This window comes from Dreissena polymorpha, chromosome 2 (assembly GCF_020536995.1).
Source record: "Dreissena polymorpha isolate Duluth1 chromosome 2, UMN_Dpol_1.0, whole genome shotgun sequence".
NCBI classification, from domain to species: Eukaryota; Metazoa; Mollusca; class Bivalvia; order Myida; family Dreissenidae; genus Dreissena; species Dreissena polymorpha.
In genome coordinates this window covers 102,679,253-102,695,317 of record NC_068356.1, presented here as the reverse complement: position 1 = coordinate 102,695,317, position 16,065 = coordinate 102,679,253, and the positions used below count along the sequence as shown (strand labels likewise).

The following is a 16,065-nucleotide window of genomic DNA, read 5'->3' as shown; positions in this document are numbered from 1 at the left end:
AACTTTCAAAGATGGTCACCCGTGGACCATGCCTGTAAAGTGTTGTTAAAATCTGCCGAGTGGCTTAGGAGATGTTTATGAATAACAAGTTTAATAACAACGAACAACACACAAAAGGCAGTCACACAAGCTCACCATGTACATCTCATATGTGAGCTAGTAAAACACAAAACAGTGTTTAAATAGACACCTCCAATTCATAAACTACCAGAGATTTCCAACCAGTACATAACATTGATTTTGTAATGCTCCTGGTTTCTTTTGATACAATCAACAGAAGGGGGGGTTTTAATTTTCCAATGAAACTTTTTTTTTACAATTTTTTATCCACTGGACTTCTTTTCGGACAGAGCTCTGAAAAATTAAATTGTCTTTTATTTACAGACCTATACATACAATCACTACATTTTTGTTGTGGAAAAAAGACAATTTTGCTGAATAATAATAATTAAGGTTATTTCTTTTAGGACACTTCCTTATAAATGCTCTTAAATTAGCAAAAACATTGCTTGAGCTTACCTAATTCCTTGCGGTCATGTGATCGATCCAGATTCCTTTTCTCCAAGGACTTCATAGGGACTGGCGACATAGACCTATCTCTTGCCTTAGTTTTATCCTCCTTCTGTTTTAGTTTAACAACATCCTCTCTTAGAGGAGATGGATCGCTATCTTTATCCTTGTCCTTGTTCTTTTTGTTTTTCTTCTTCTTTTTCATGGGTGAGTTTGATCTCAAGTCCGACATCGGACTCAGCTCCCTGTCACGGCTCTCATAACCGCGTGACCTATCCAGCGAGGTGTTGTTCGACTTATCAAGAGTTTTGGCTTCTTTCTTCTTCTTCTTTTGCTCTGCTTTCCTGGCCTTTTTATCATCCGCATAAAATGACAACGATTTTTCAAAACTCGGCGACATTGACTTTATCTGTCGTCGGGACCCTAAGACCTTTTCAACTCTGGATTCCCTCTCAAACTCTGGCGATGCTCTTCTTCCAGCTTTTTTCTTTTTCACAGGAGACACTAACCTCGTGGCCTCATTTTTTTCACCCCTGCGCCTGGGTTCCCCAGATAAGTAAAATTTTAGGACACAAGTCTAATTGAAAAGTTGGATTTAAAATTCAAGTTTTTTAGGCTCTTACTAATTTTATTGAGACTTTACTTCATCTAACTCTTATATGAGTGCTGACTGAAAGTCAAATTTCTTCCAGAAATCTTGAATTTAAATTTTGAATTGAAATGAATAAAATCCAACACAAGCTATGAACAAATTAAATTCTGATGGAAGTCCCTTGTGAAAAACTTCATTAATGACTCAAGCAGTTTCCTTCACTGTCGGAATAACATTGAGATTACAACTTTTCATTGAATTTACAAAGATGAATTAAATAATTATAACGTCCATATTGTCCTAAAAAATAATGCGAAAACAAAACACTGATATATAAAATGTGTCTGTTGATTTCCTGATTTAAAAAATCAAATCACAATCTGTGTTAAAAAATATTTCAAAAATGCAGTAGAATGTTGTTTTTTACTAGAAATCATTTGTACTCAAACAAGTTGAAGTAAACATGTAGTTTTCATTTACCCTGGGCTAGGACTGGGAAGCTTCAGTTTTGTTGGGGACTTAGAAACTTGCTTGTTTTTTTTCTTTTTCTTCCTAAAATGGTGAATATTAAAAGTAAAATTACAACATATGCTAGCAAAGTGAAGATATTAGAATTCATATTTGGAAATCTGATACATAAAAAGAGGATATTAAAAGCTATTAAAAACATTCATTTAGAGTCTTAAAGCTATTTTAAACTTAAGTCAGTTTCTTGGAAAACGGGGATTAATGCATGTGCCTAAAGTAACGCTCCAGATTAGCCTAAGCATTCCAAACAAGCTAATCAGGGAAGACATTTTCTGCAGAGACTGGATTTTTGTTGAGAAGTGACTTCCTTTAAACAAAAAATGCCATTAAAGCTGGAAAAGTGGTCCTTGCACAGGCTAATCTGGGATGATACGTAGCCCAGTTTCCCTAGGGACTGGCTCATATATGTTGTCATTGTGGTTAAGCCAAGTTTTTTTCACTAGTTTACTATATTGTATAAATAATTTGAATACGTTAAAGCTAGATTGGAAAGATTTCCATTACTGTTTAAACTGCTTTAACCATCTCTAAGGGAAATTCTTGTGGAAGGGGGGGGGGGGGTATTTTATAACTATGACATGCACTTGTGGGGTTTTATAGGAAATTGTGCCCGCAAAGGAGATTGAGAACAATGGCCCAAGGCTGAGACTGACATTATTTTTTGAAAAGCGCAGTATAAACTATAACATAAAAGATGCCTATGTTATATTTTGCATGATAATGAACAAACATATGGTTATTTGAACAACACAATAGTAGTATGTGCAGATTTTATTGAAAAATCAAGCACTCAACAACATTTATTTGTGTTTATATATTTTAATAAGCGCCAAGCAATTATGCCCTGATATGGATTTTTATGTAAACCTGAGCTTCTTTTTTTTAACCAATGCATGGGGCACATTTAAAATTATAGCCAGATCAGGATATATATCATTCCAACATCATGACATATTCAAATTATGCAGTGATGGGTACATGGGATTTTAAAATAAGTGACCGAAGAGATGTGTCATAATATAACATAACAAGAGCACCGCCTTGCGGGTGCAGACCGCTCATCTATTTTCTTTTTAAAGGTGAAGGGACTTTTCAATCACAAAGGAGGGAGGAGTGGAGTGAAGAGGGGTGTATAGTGTGGGGTTGTGGACATTTATTACATTATCTTCCAAAAAAGCGAAAAAAAAAAAAAAAAAAATCGGGGGGGGGGGGGTTTGGGTGCGATGGTTGGACGGTATTTCAAACATAACCGTTTAAAAAAAAAAATGGGGGGGTATAGTGTGAGGGTGTGGTGATAATTTGTGAGATGATCTTAAAGAAAAAAAAAAAAAAAAATCAAAAAAAAAAATTGGGGGGGGGGGGTATAGTGTGGTGGTCATTTGTGAGATGATCTTAAAAAAAAAAAAAAAAAAAAAAAATTAGGGGGGGGGGGAGGGGGGGAGGGGGGGGGAGGGCACGGGGGATGGTTTGGGTGAAGTCTATTGTGGTATGTCAGGTAAGAGTAGTTTCATCAAAGTATCAATCAAATCTAATCATAAATAAAGAAGTTATGGCAATTTTAGCAAAATTTAATAATTTGACCTTGAGAGTCAAGGTCATTCAAAGGTCAAAGTAAAATTCAACTTGCCAGGTACAGTAACCTCATGATAGCATGTAAGTATTTGAAGTTTGAAAGCAATAGCCTTGATACTTCGAGTGGATCGAAACACAAAATTTAACCATATATTAAAAGTTACTAAGTCAAAAAAGGGCCATAATTCCGTAACAATGACAACCAGAGTTATGCAACTTGTCCTTTTACTGTACCCTTATGATAGTTTGTGAGTGTTCCAAGTATGAAAGCAATATCTATGATACTTTAGGGGTAAAGTGGACCAAAACATAAATCTTAACCAAATTTTCAATTTTCTAAGTATAAAGGGCCCATAATTCCGTCAAAATGCCAGTCAGAGTTACATTACTTTGCCTGCACCGTCCCCTTATGATAGTTCATAAATCTTGCAAGTATGAAAGCAATAGCTTTGATACTGTAGGAATAAAGTGGACCTAAACACAAAACTTAATCAAATTTTCAATTTTCTAAGTATAAAAAGGGCACATAATTCTGTCAAAATGCCAGTCAGAGTTACATTACTTTGCCTGCACAGTCCCCTTATGATAGTTAGTAAGTGTTGCAAGTATGAAAGCAATAGCTTTGATGCTTAAGGAATAAAATGGACTTAAACACGAAACTTAACCAAAATTGTCCATTTTCTAAGTATAAAAAGGGCACATAATTCTGTCAAAATGCATGCCAGAGTTATCTAACTTTGCCTGCCCAGTCCCCTCATGATAGTAAGTAAGTGTACCAAGTTTGAATGCAATAGCATTGATACTTACTGAGAAAAGTGGAACTAAACGCAAAACTTAACCAAAATTTTCAATTTTTTAAGTATAAAAAGGGCACATAATTCTGTCAAAATGCACGCCAGAGTTATCTAACTTTGCCTGCCCAGTCCCCTCATGATAGTAAGCAAAACTTAACCGGACGCCGACGCCAACGCCAACGCCGACGCCAAGGTGATGACAATAGCTCATAATTTTTTTTCAAAAAATAGATGAGCTAAAAATCATAGTCTATATTTCTTACGATTGCTTCCTGGTTTTACTGCGACTGCGGCTATCTCCAGAACTTTCAGACTCAGAGCTGCTGACCTAGAATCCAACAAAGGAGACTGACATTGAAACGAAAATACATTTACACAATTCGCAACAGGCCGACAGCCCCTCAAACATTACTTGCCACCAGGTCTATTAAACTCAGAACTATTTATGGCTCAAATTCCTCTTCACTGGCCAGTTAACTAAAAAATGGACAAAATGAACTTTTTCTGACCATGAGGATTTTTCTAGAATTACTGAGGGCAGGCAGACATTCAAGGTACTGCATGTACTAATATAAACATGTTCATCTCTTGTTTTGTAGTGTTGGTTGATATATACATTAACAAGAGGGTCTGAAAGGCTCAAAGTCGTTAATTGATATTCAAATGAACTGATCTGTGCAGACCAATATGTCATTATAACAAATGTTCTAACCAACTTTCATGACCAATGAACACCCTGGCAGTGATGTTTTTCAACAGACCTGAACCATTTTCATACACATCCAATATATCATTTAAACAAATATCCTGACAAAGTTTCATGAAGATTCATGAAGCCATATAAGGAAAAATGCCCCGCCCCCTGGTAGCCATGTTTTTCAAGCAACTCAAACTTTTCGAACTTGTCATATATCATTAGGATAAATCTTCTGACCAAGTTTCATGATGATCGGACAATAAAAGTGGCTTCTAAAGTGTTAACAAGGCTTTACTATAGCTTTATTAGGACAAATGCCACGACCCCTTCTCAGTAGGCATCAAACGTTCGGGTAATGTTTTGTATGCAACGTTGTGACAACGTAATATTTAGGTCGCAACGTCGGCAACCATTACCGAACGTTGCCACAACGTTGCATACAAAACTTTACCCGGTAGTTTCATCAAACGTTGCAGTTTGGTTGTCACAATGGTGTATATGAAAGTTTTCCCGACGTGTTTTCCAACGTTGTTGCAACGTTGTATTTAGGTTGCATTTGAACGTTGCAGTTTGGTTGTACCAAAGTCTATATGAAAGTTTTCCCGATGTTGTTTCCAACGTTGCTGCAACGTTGTATTTAGGTTGCATTCAAACGTTGCAGTTTGGTTGTCACAATGGTGTATATGAAAGTTTTCCCGACGTTCTTTGCAACGTTGTTGCAACGTTGTATTTAGGTTGCATTCGAACGTTGCAGTTTGGTTGTACCAATGGTCGAAATGAAAGTTTTCCCGACGTTTTTTTCCAACGTTGCTGCAACGTTGTATTTAGGTTGCATTCAAACGTTGCAGTTTGGTTGTCACAATGGTGTATATTAAAGTTTGCCCGACGTTTTTTTCCAAACTTTGCTGCAACGTTGTATTTAGGTTGCATTCAAACGTACTATTTTTTATTTTATCTTTAAATAATAAAAAATAAATAAATAAACAAACTATTTACTGTCAACAGCTATTTCTAGTATTATCGGCAGATATGCACACTGTCGAGTCGGTTTCTTAGAAAGAACTAGTACTTGGTGTCTAAAGAGGAGATAATAGAACGCTCCCCGAGTAGGAATCGTACTTTATAATAATACAGTTCATGCATAGCATCAATGAAAACATGATTTCTTGTAAATTTTAGAAATTCAATTCAGATCAGTTGCTTAAACTTAAAGATGCTAAAGATGAACTTTAACTCAAAATCGCCGGATAAAATATTTTGTCAAAGTTGTGTTATGCATTCAAATGGTAGAATCTAGTTTCAAAGTTTCGTAAAAAAATAATCAACATTTTTGTCTGAAACATTCAATTGTCGCCGTGGTGTAGTGGATGAGGTGTCCGCTTAGCGATCGGGAGTTGGTGGGTCCGATTCCCACTCGGGGAGCGTTTGATTATCTCCTCTATAGACATCAAATAATGGTTCTTTCTAAGAAACGAACTCGAAATTAACTGCCGATACTAATCAAAAATGCGGTAGGCACTTTTTTTTTTATTATAATATTATTTTATTAAATAAAATAGAATATAAAAATACTGCGTTTTAATGCGACCTAAATACAATGTTGCAGCAACGTTGGGAAAAACGTCGCAGCAACGTTGGGAAAAAACATCGGAAAAACTGAAACCATTTCAAACCACTCCACCTCCAAGGTATCATTGGGACAAATTGTCTGGCCAAGTTTCATGATGATCAGACATTAAAATGTGGCCTCTAGAGTGTTAATAAGGTTTAACTACAGCAATATATATATCTATATTCGGAAAAAATGCTTTGCTCCCTTGTGGCCATGTTTTTAAAGCAACCGAAACCGTTTTCGAATTCACCAAGACATTATTGGGACAAATCTTCTGACCAAGTGTTATACAGATCGGAAAATAAATGTGGCCTCAAGAGTGTTAACAAGGTTGTACTATAGCCATATACAGCAAAATGCCCGCCCCCTGGTGGTCATGTTTTTCAACCAACCGGCATCATTTTTCAACTCGTCCAAGATATTATTGGGATGAATATTCTGACCAAGTTTCATGAAGATCGGACAATAAATGTGACCTCTATATTGTTAACAAGATTTACCTATAGCCATTTATAGCCTTATAAGGAAAAATGCCCCGCCCCTTGGCAGCCATGATTTTCAAACCAACGTAACCATTTTCAAACTCAGCCAAGATATCATTAAGACCAATCTTCCGACCAAATTTCATAAAGATTGGACAATAAATGTGGCCTCTAGAGTGTTAACAAGGTTTTACAATAGCCATATGAGGAAAAATGCCCCGCCCCCTGGCGGCCATGTTTTTCAAGCAACCAGCATCAATTTTTAAACTCCTCCAAGATATTATTCGGATAAATCTTCTGACCAAGTTTCATGAGGATCAGAAAAAAAATGTGGCATTCACAGTGTTAACAAGATTTTACTATAGCCATGTATAGCCATATTAGGAAAAATGCCCCGCCCCCTGGTGGCCATGCTTTTAAAGCAACCAAAACTATTTTCGAATTCATCCAAGATATCATTGGGAAAAATCTTCTGACTAAGTTTCATGAAGATCGGAAAATAAATTTGGCCTCTAGAGTGTTAACAAGGTTTTGCTACAGCCATATACGGCAAAATGCATCGCAACGTTGTGCTCAGGTGGGCTTAAGCAATTGACAAATGCAGCAATATGAAGACTTTAAAATATGGATTGATATGTTTAACATGTAACATAAAATAGTTAATTTATGTTTTCAGCTGATAAATGCATAGTTTAAAATACATTTACCTACAAATAAGCAATAAAATATGCCACACTCTGAGAAAACGGGGCTTAATGCATGTGTGTAACATATCGTCCCAGATCAGGGACGCTTTCCGCTTAAACTGGATTTTTGCTATGAGACTTTCTTTACATTTAAAATTAAAAATACCATAAAAGCAAAACGTGTCGTCCATGAACAACCTGTGCTGACTGGACAGGCTAATTTTTAAAAATACTTTTCACACATGCATAAATCCCCATTTTCACAGAGCATGCCTCATTGATTAAAGTGAAACCCAAGTGTCCTGGCCAAACCTGTTGCAGATGAGACACAGCAGTGGGAACTGGTGCTACAGAGACTGGCCATGATTGTTGTACAATCTCAGGTGGAGGGGGCTTCACACCATCTATTGACATCGTATTGTTCAACAAAGATTGACGCAATAGTGGAAGGCTTTTCTGAAAACAGTAATTAATTATTTTGATTAACAGATATACAGGTAACATGATCTTTATGTTTCAACCATGAACCCAACCCAAAATCAAGGCTAGACCCGCCTGGTGGTATTTAATATGTAGGATATTGTCGCGTGACGGACTTGTCGTCCATGCTCAGTACATACCTTGAGAAATGGAATAAGATATGTCTGTGGTGCTGCCTTGAACTCTTTTTGCAACCGTTCTGAAAACAATTCAGGTTCCAGTTTGCCATCCTGAAATCAGTTCAGTTCCCCATCAGTAAATAAATCTATAGTCACAAGGGTAACCAAATCTCAAATTAACCTACTTAAAACAAGAGGGCCTGAAAGGCCCAAAGTCGCTCACCTTAGAAAAAAGGAACTGACCTGTTCTGTGCAGCACAAGATGTCATTAGAACAGATAAGGAACAAATATTAGCCATTTAAGAAAATGCCCCGCCCCCTGGTGGCCATGTTTTTAAAGCAACCCAACCCATTTTCAAATTCATCCAAGAAATTATTGGGACAAGTCTTCTGACTAAGTTTCATGAAGATCGGAAAATAAATGTGGCCTCTAAAGTGTGAACAAGGTTTTACTATAGCCATATATGGAAAAATGCCCCGCCCACTAACGGCCATGTTTTTAAACCAACCGGCATCATATTTGAAATCGTCCAAGATATTATTGGGATTAATCTTCTGACCAAGTTTTATGCAGATTGGGGAAATAGTGTGGCCTCTAGAGTGTAAACAAGGTTTTACTAAAGACATATATAGCCATATAAGGGAAAAATGTCCCGTCCCCTGGTGGCCATGTTTTTATAACAACCGAAACCATTCTACACCTCATCCAAGATATCATTGGGACAAGTCTTCTGACCATGTTTCATGAAGAAAAATAAATGTCGTCTCTAGAGTGTTAACAAGGTTTTACTATACCCATATAAGGAAAAATGCCCCGCCCCCTGGCGGTCATGATTTTCAATCAACCGGCATCATTTTTAAACTCCTCCAAGATGTTATTGAGATAACTCTTCTGACCAAGTTTCATGAAGATCGGACAATAAATGTGGCCTCTAGAGTGTTAACAAGATTTTACTATAGCCATATAAAGCCATATATGGAAAAATGCCCCGCCCCCTGGTGGCTATGTTTTTTAAGGAACCAGAAACATTTTCAAATTCATCCAAGATATCGTTTGGACAAATCTTCTGACCAAGTTTCATGAAGATCGGAAAATGAATGTGGCCTCTAAAGTGTTAAAAAGGCTTTACACTAGCCATATATGGAAAAATGCCCCGCCCCCTGGTGGCCATGTTTTTAAAGCAACCGAAACCAATTTCGAACTCGTCCAAGATATTATTGCGAATCTTTAGACCAAGGTTAATGAAGATGGGACAATTAATGTGGCCTCTAGATTGTTGACAAGATTTTACTATAGCCATATGGAAAAATTTCCCGCCCCTTGACAGCCGTGTTTTTAAAGCAAACCTAACCATTTTCGAACTCTTTCAAGGTAGTATTGATACCAATCTTCTGACCAAGTTTCATGAAGATGTGGCCTCTAGAGTGTTAACAAGGCTTTACTAAAGCCATATATAGCCATATAAGGAAAAATGCCCCGCCCCTTTGTGGCCATGTTTTTAAAGCAACCGGAACCATTTTCGAACTTATCCAAGATTTTATTGTGATAAATATTCTGATCAGGTTTCATGATGATCGGAAAATAAATGTGGCCTCTACAGTGTGAACAATGTTTTACTAAAGCCATATTAGGAAATATGCCCCGCCCCTGGCGGCCATGTTTTTCAACCAACTGGCATCATTTTCAAACTCGTCCAATATATTATTTGGATGAATCGTCTGACCAAGTTTCATGAAGATCTGACTATAAATGTGGCCTCTAAAGTGTTAACAATATTTTACTATAGCCATATATAGCCATATAAGGAAGAATGCCCCGCCCCTTGGCAACCATGTTTTTCAAGCAAACGTAACCATTTGAACTCTATCAAGGTAGTATTGAGATTAATCTTCTGACCAAATTTCACGAAGACTGGACAATAAATGTGGCCCCTAGAATGTTAACTAGGCAAATGTTGACGCCGCATGACGGACGACGCATGACGGATAAAAGGCGATCACAAAAGCTCACCATGAGCATGTTGTGTTCAGGTGAGCTAAAACAATAATCTATCAGCAACTTGTTTGTAAATCAATTTTTAAAGTTTTGATTGTCAATTCATGCTCTGGAACAAATGAAGACAATGAAAATATATTTTACAAAGCTGAGTCAAAGGACTCAGAGGGTATAAAAAGCTGAAGGGTCAGGAGTTTCCATATCCGCTTGTGAGACTACGAAACCTTGTATGACTTAATAGCAGACAGTGTAGCTACTGACAAAACTGGACAATTGTGATCTGGAGTTTAGCTGGTTGCATATAGCATAAGCACCATAGCACTATAGATTTTAATGGAATTGTTTACGAGGTACACATGTTGGTAGACGAAAACTGATCAGTTACCAAGGTGGTATTAACAGATGAAAGTATTTAAAAATTGCTATAAAGATTGTTATAATGTATGTAGAGAATGTCAAAATAATTATACACTATCTGGTTCTTTAATTTGCTTAAGAGTGAAACAGATAGCACTGTAATTCAGAAAGTTACATGCAAGGGAGAATTGCAACTATTGTTTACACGGTTCACATGCCAAAGGGCAGTAACTGACTGCTGAATATCACTAAAATAACATGAGAATTAAAAGTCTAAACCAAAAAGCTACTAACTATCAGTCCTTGTATGAGATCACGAACACTGCTGACTGTCACCTCCGGTTGACTAGCGGCTAATTTGATAAACGTGGACAAGACATTCTTGCATTTTTTTGCATTATCTATCATCGCCTGTTGTTGAGCTGAAATAAAGTTACGTTAAGCATTTTACATCATATACATATAAACTTGTACTGATGTGCTATGCAAAACATTTAACATTGCCTTTTATAAAGGTCCACTTTTGAAGCATCATTACGCTCAAAATAATTCTATAACGTCCTGCAGTTTATCGGTTATCCTTAAACTGTACCCAAAATATTCCACTGTTTTCCCAAAATAAAATTAAAATATGAAGGGGGAAGGAACAAAGGAACAGTACCTAAACAAAATAAGTGAAAACAAAAGCGCTGGTTCAACTACCATTAGGCGCAACAGCAGCCTGACTCCCTGCAGTTGGTGTGGAGGTTCGCATGACTGTTTGCATGCCGCCCTGTGGCGCGGCAACCCGGACTGGCTGCTGGGTGGGTACTGCGTTCACTGGGGACGGAGTGGTCTGCCGCACCGCAGAAGGGTTGGAAGATAGAGCCCCATGCTGGATGTGCACTAACTGACCCGTGGGAGGTCTTTGGGCCGTGTTTGCAGTAGGGTGCTGCGGATATATGGAATGAAATCTTTGTCTATTGCCAATGATGATATTATTGCTAATTAATTTGTCTTGAATTTTATACAAAAATTGTGATATTAAAATAATCATAGCATGTTTGAAGCTGGGGTTCAGGTTCTTTAAAGATCTGAAGGAGCAATAAAATTCTGGTCGACAGTTGTACTATGAACCCAATTGATCATGGGTCCAATTAACCATAAAATTAAATATTCAACAAACGCTTACATTTTATAACTTATATCAGAGTGAGACATTAACAAGAAGTCCAAGAGGCTAACCATGTTCAGAAACTAAAGTGTTATGTGTAGATTTTGTTATGTTTTTGAAATTACTGGTTTTTATCAAGTTTTTATATCATTTAAGACACAGTTTTAATATGGTCTTAGCCTGAAATAAACATTATTAGAATAAACATACAAATATATATAATAAGAACAATTTAATAGGAAGTACACATAAGAGGCATTCTATTAAAAACCCAAACATGTGTAATTTTATGATGCATGTTTAATAACAACTGATAAAATTCAGGTGTTGTCCTTGTGTATCTATGGGGCCAATAAACAGACTCATTCCCTAAGCAAAAAAAATCCCAATGTGTTAAAAAATTGTTTTTACTGTTTTATGAATATTATATCTCAATTTTATTTTAATTACATCTAACAAAGTGTGTCACATTGATGTATATTATTTTTTCTTATAGTTTGAATTATTGTAAAGAGTCATATTAAATAAGTTTTTCCCAAATCCGTGGGCTCTTTGCACTCAAAATTTCCAATCCCGAAATTGCATTTTTCCTAAAAAGGCGTGGAAAATGCCTGAAATTAAGACTTAAAAATACATCATTTAAACTTGGGAATGTTATTTAAACACTGTTCATACCCGGACATACTGGACCTTCTGAGGCGTGTTACTGGTTGATAGTGCCACTGACGAGACATTCTGCTGGCCGGCTATTGCACCTTGCTTGACTAGTATAATCTGTCCATGCTCATTCTTCATTAACAATGCTCCCGGATCCGGAACTAGATCAGGTGGTAAGGTGATAGTATTCTGAAAATACAAACATAAACATGAACATGCGGAGGAATAGTAAGACTGATTTATTGTTCAAAACACAGACATCACTTTACTTGTTCTAACACATAGTATTAAGTACAATGCATGTGAAATAAAATTATTACAGAGCATTATTTAACCCAAGTCATGCGATGATGGGTCTCATGACATATGCAGCAAAGAGGAGCTACAGATGAGCCTGCACTTTTGTGCAGTCTTAAGGAGCTCCGTACAAAAATGTACCGGATAGTTTATATTTAACTGGTCCCCCGTTGAATATAATCGTTGACTCCGTTGACTATAATATACAACAGATACAGGCTAATGAGAGTATGCAATAGATAAGGGGAGGTGACCTATCTTAGTTTATATGCCGTCCTATGAAGAAAAAAGGCAGTCTTTCCAGCGGTCATCAATCTTTGGGGTATTATTGTAATTATTCGTAGACCCGTCTGACAGGGCCCTCAATCTGTGAAATTCACGGACAAAATGCGGCCGCATTCCCCATAACAAAGTATGTTTTCCCTCAAATGTGATTAAAAAATTCCCCCTCAAAATAAATGAAAAAAATCAGAAAAACGATAAAATTTAACCGAATTCGGACTTAAAACTCGATCCTTGTTTTGATAATACTTTTCGCAAGGGGAATAAAGCATGTTTAAACCGTTTTACAGTGTTATTATTACGCTCGCACTGGGTGACTCAAACGAAAAAATGTCGCACAATTCAAAGTTGTATCGGAAAAAGATAAACAAAAAGGAACTGAATGGTATAAACAAAACGATCTATTGTTTAAACAACAGACTTTGAGTTTAGCTACGGATGGAAATGTTCCTGGGCAGTATTCATCTGCTTCTGTCACGGCCGTGAAGAAGCAAACAAGAGGGCTTGAAAGGCTCAGAGTCGCTCATCGAGATAACAAGCTAGTATTGGAAAAATCTTCTGACCAAGTTTCATGACGATCGGAAAATAATTGTGGCCTCTAGAGTGTTAACAAGGTTTTACTAAAGCCATATAAAGAAAAATGCCCCGCCCCGTGGCAGCCATGTTTTTCAACCAACCGGCATCATTTTGAACTCGTCAAGTATGCATACTTATTTTCTAACTCATCCAAGATATTATTGAGACCAATCTTCTGAATAAATTTCAAGAAGATTGGACAATAAATGTGGCCTCTAGAGTGTTAACAATGTTTTACTATAGCCATATATCGCCATATAAGGAAAAATGCCCCGCCCCTGGTGGCCATGTTTTTAAAGCAACCAAAACCATTTTTGTACTCATCCAATATATCATGAAGACCAATCTTCTGACCAAGTTTCATGATGATCGGATATAAATGTGACCTCTAGAGTGTTAACAAGGTTTTACTATAGCCATATAAGGAAAAATGGCCCGTCCCCTGGGCATCAAAAGGGCACCAAAGGGCATCATTTTTTAACTCGTTCAAGATATTATTGGGATGAATCTTCTGACCAAATTTCATGAAGATCAGACAATAAATGCGGCATCTAGAGTGTTAACAAGATTTTACTATAGCCATTTATAGCCATATAAGGAAAAATGCCCCGCCCCTTGGCAGCCATGTTTTTTAAGCAAACGTAACCATTTTTAAACTCATCCAAGATATCTTTGAGACCAATCTTCTGACCTAATTTTATGATGATTGGACAATAAATGAGGCCTCTAGAGAGTAAACAATGCAAATGTTAACGCCGAACAACGGACGACGGACAAAAGGCGATCACAAAAGTTTACAATGAGCACGTTGTGCTCAGGTAAGCTAAAATGATTAATGGACAAATATTTTTAAATCAGAATAGTAAATCTGTATCATAATAAAAAGACATGTGTATTATTTAGTTATACTGAGCCCACACATTTTCCATTGTGTTCCTACACATTATTATGCTGAGGTGTCTACACTCCAAGCACATCAGCTAAAACAACTCTCAAAGTCAATACAATTGAACACAATGTTTTAATTTCCTGGCCTCTTTTGCTTGTTTTCTGACAGGAAGTCAAAATCTCTTTTTAAAATTCAATTTCAGTCATATCTTGTCACAAGACCTTTGATAATAAAAAGTCCTCGCTTTCAAGAAAATCAAGCCGAAATATAGCTTATTGCGCTCCAACTCTTACTATTATGATACATGTATATATATATACATATTTAAAGAGTGCCACAGTAGCCCTGGGTCGCACACCTGAATTAAACAAGACTATTGCCAAGCAATAAAAGTCCCCTTCCTACCTACATGCATAATCTCGATATTGCCATCTGTCCATGTTTCAAGTTTCATGAAAAAAATAATATAAGGAACTTTTAAAGTTATCGCAGGATCCAGAAAAGTGTGAGAGACAGAAAGAGCGCAAACCATAAGTCCCCTCTGGTTTCACCGGTAGGAGACTAACAAGTACTGCTTCTGTTGTGGCGCTTAAATATATAAATGTGGCTTTGTCTCATGTATAACAAGAGATGTGTTTGTCAGAAACACAATGCCCCCTATTGCGCCGCTTTTAAATAAAATTTCAATTTAATCATTTGGCAGGTTTACAAATTATCTCCCTTTTAAAGCTTATCACTTCCCTTGGATTGTATATTTTTACTTTTGACCTTGAAGGGTGACCTTGACCTTTCACCACTCAAAATGTGCAGCTTCATGAGATACACATGCTTGCCAAATATCAAGTTGCTATATTCAATATTCAAAAAGTTATTACCAAACTTTAACGAAGGTGAAAGTTTTGGTTTAAGTTTTGGGACACACACAATGAATGAATGACATACAGACAGACAGACAGGCCAAATACAATATACCCCCGATCTTTCGATCCGGTGGCATTAAAAGTACAATGTAGTGAAAACTTTTAGAAAGGGTAAGTGAATTCCAAAATACTTCAAAAAAATTACTTTTACAAAATAGAGTCCCCAGTATTTTTCCACCATTTTTGGCATTGGGCCGGGCCCGTTGGATTGAGAAAAGTCGTAAGTAATTTTAAAACTGTATTTACTATGGTTCAACCAAATAGCTGGGTTGGAAAAATAGTGTTGTATTTCACTTATTTTTTTTCTTTTTTGAAACCTTTAATTGGGAATTCAATGCAGTCAAATGTATACTTTTTGACATAGGAGGTCAAATACCAGCCCCAAATTTGACCAAAAATACACTTGTCACGCATTGGAACCTGTTGTACCTTCTGGAGCCTGGACTCAATTCGGAAATTCTCCCGTAAGTCTGTAACCTCGTCCTCAAGCTGACTCAGTTGCCTCTTTAACCCCTGACGTTTACGCTCCAGCTCTAGCTTCTTCTTGTAGTCTGAACAACAACAATAACACGGGAAGGGTCATATAGATTCTAAGAGGTGCAGGGTCACATAGTTTTTAAGAGGTGTAAAGTCCTAGTCTGAACAACAATAACAACACGAGCCAGGGTCATATAGGTTCTAAGAGGTGTGAAGTCTAAGTCTGAACAACAACAACAACAACACAAGCCAGGGTCACATAGATTCTAAGAGGTGTGAAGTCCTAGTCTGAACAACAACAACAACAAAAGGGGCCAGGGTCACATAGATTTTAAGAGGTGTGAAGTCCTAGTATGAATAACAACAACACATGCCAGGGTCACATAGAT

General features: G+C 36.9%; 2 protein-coding genes across 2 annotated transcripts in view; both read right to left on the bottom strand.

Moving 5' to 3' along the window:
* The window catches only part of LOC127868310 (uncharacterized), a 525,576-nt gene that overhangs the window by 42,679 nt on the left and 466,832 nt on the right, over positions 1-16,065 (bottom strand). The window lies entirely within an intron of this gene.
* The window catches only part of LOC127868308 (uncharacterized), a 501,779-nt gene that overhangs the window by 37,794 nt on the left and 447,920 nt on the right, over positions 1-16,065 (bottom strand). The window contains exons 4-11 of the mRNA XM_052409946.1: positions 12,254-12,424; positions 11,128-11,356; positions 10,720-10,847; positions 8,094-8,183; positions 7,786-7,929; positions 4,260-4,324; positions 1,583-1,654; positions 520-1,049 (exon numbers count right to left, since the gene is read on the bottom strand). Coding sequence (XP_052265906.1) covers positions 520-1,049; positions 1,583-1,654; positions 4,260-4,324; positions 7,786-7,929; positions 8,094-8,183; positions 10,720-10,847; positions 11,128-11,356; positions 12,254-12,424 — 1,429 coding nt within the window. The remainder of the gene's footprint in view (positions 1-519; positions 1,050-1,582; positions 1,655-4,259; positions 4,325-7,785; positions 7,930-8,093; positions 8,184-10,719; positions 10,848-11,127; positions 11,357-12,253; positions 12,425-16,065) is intronic.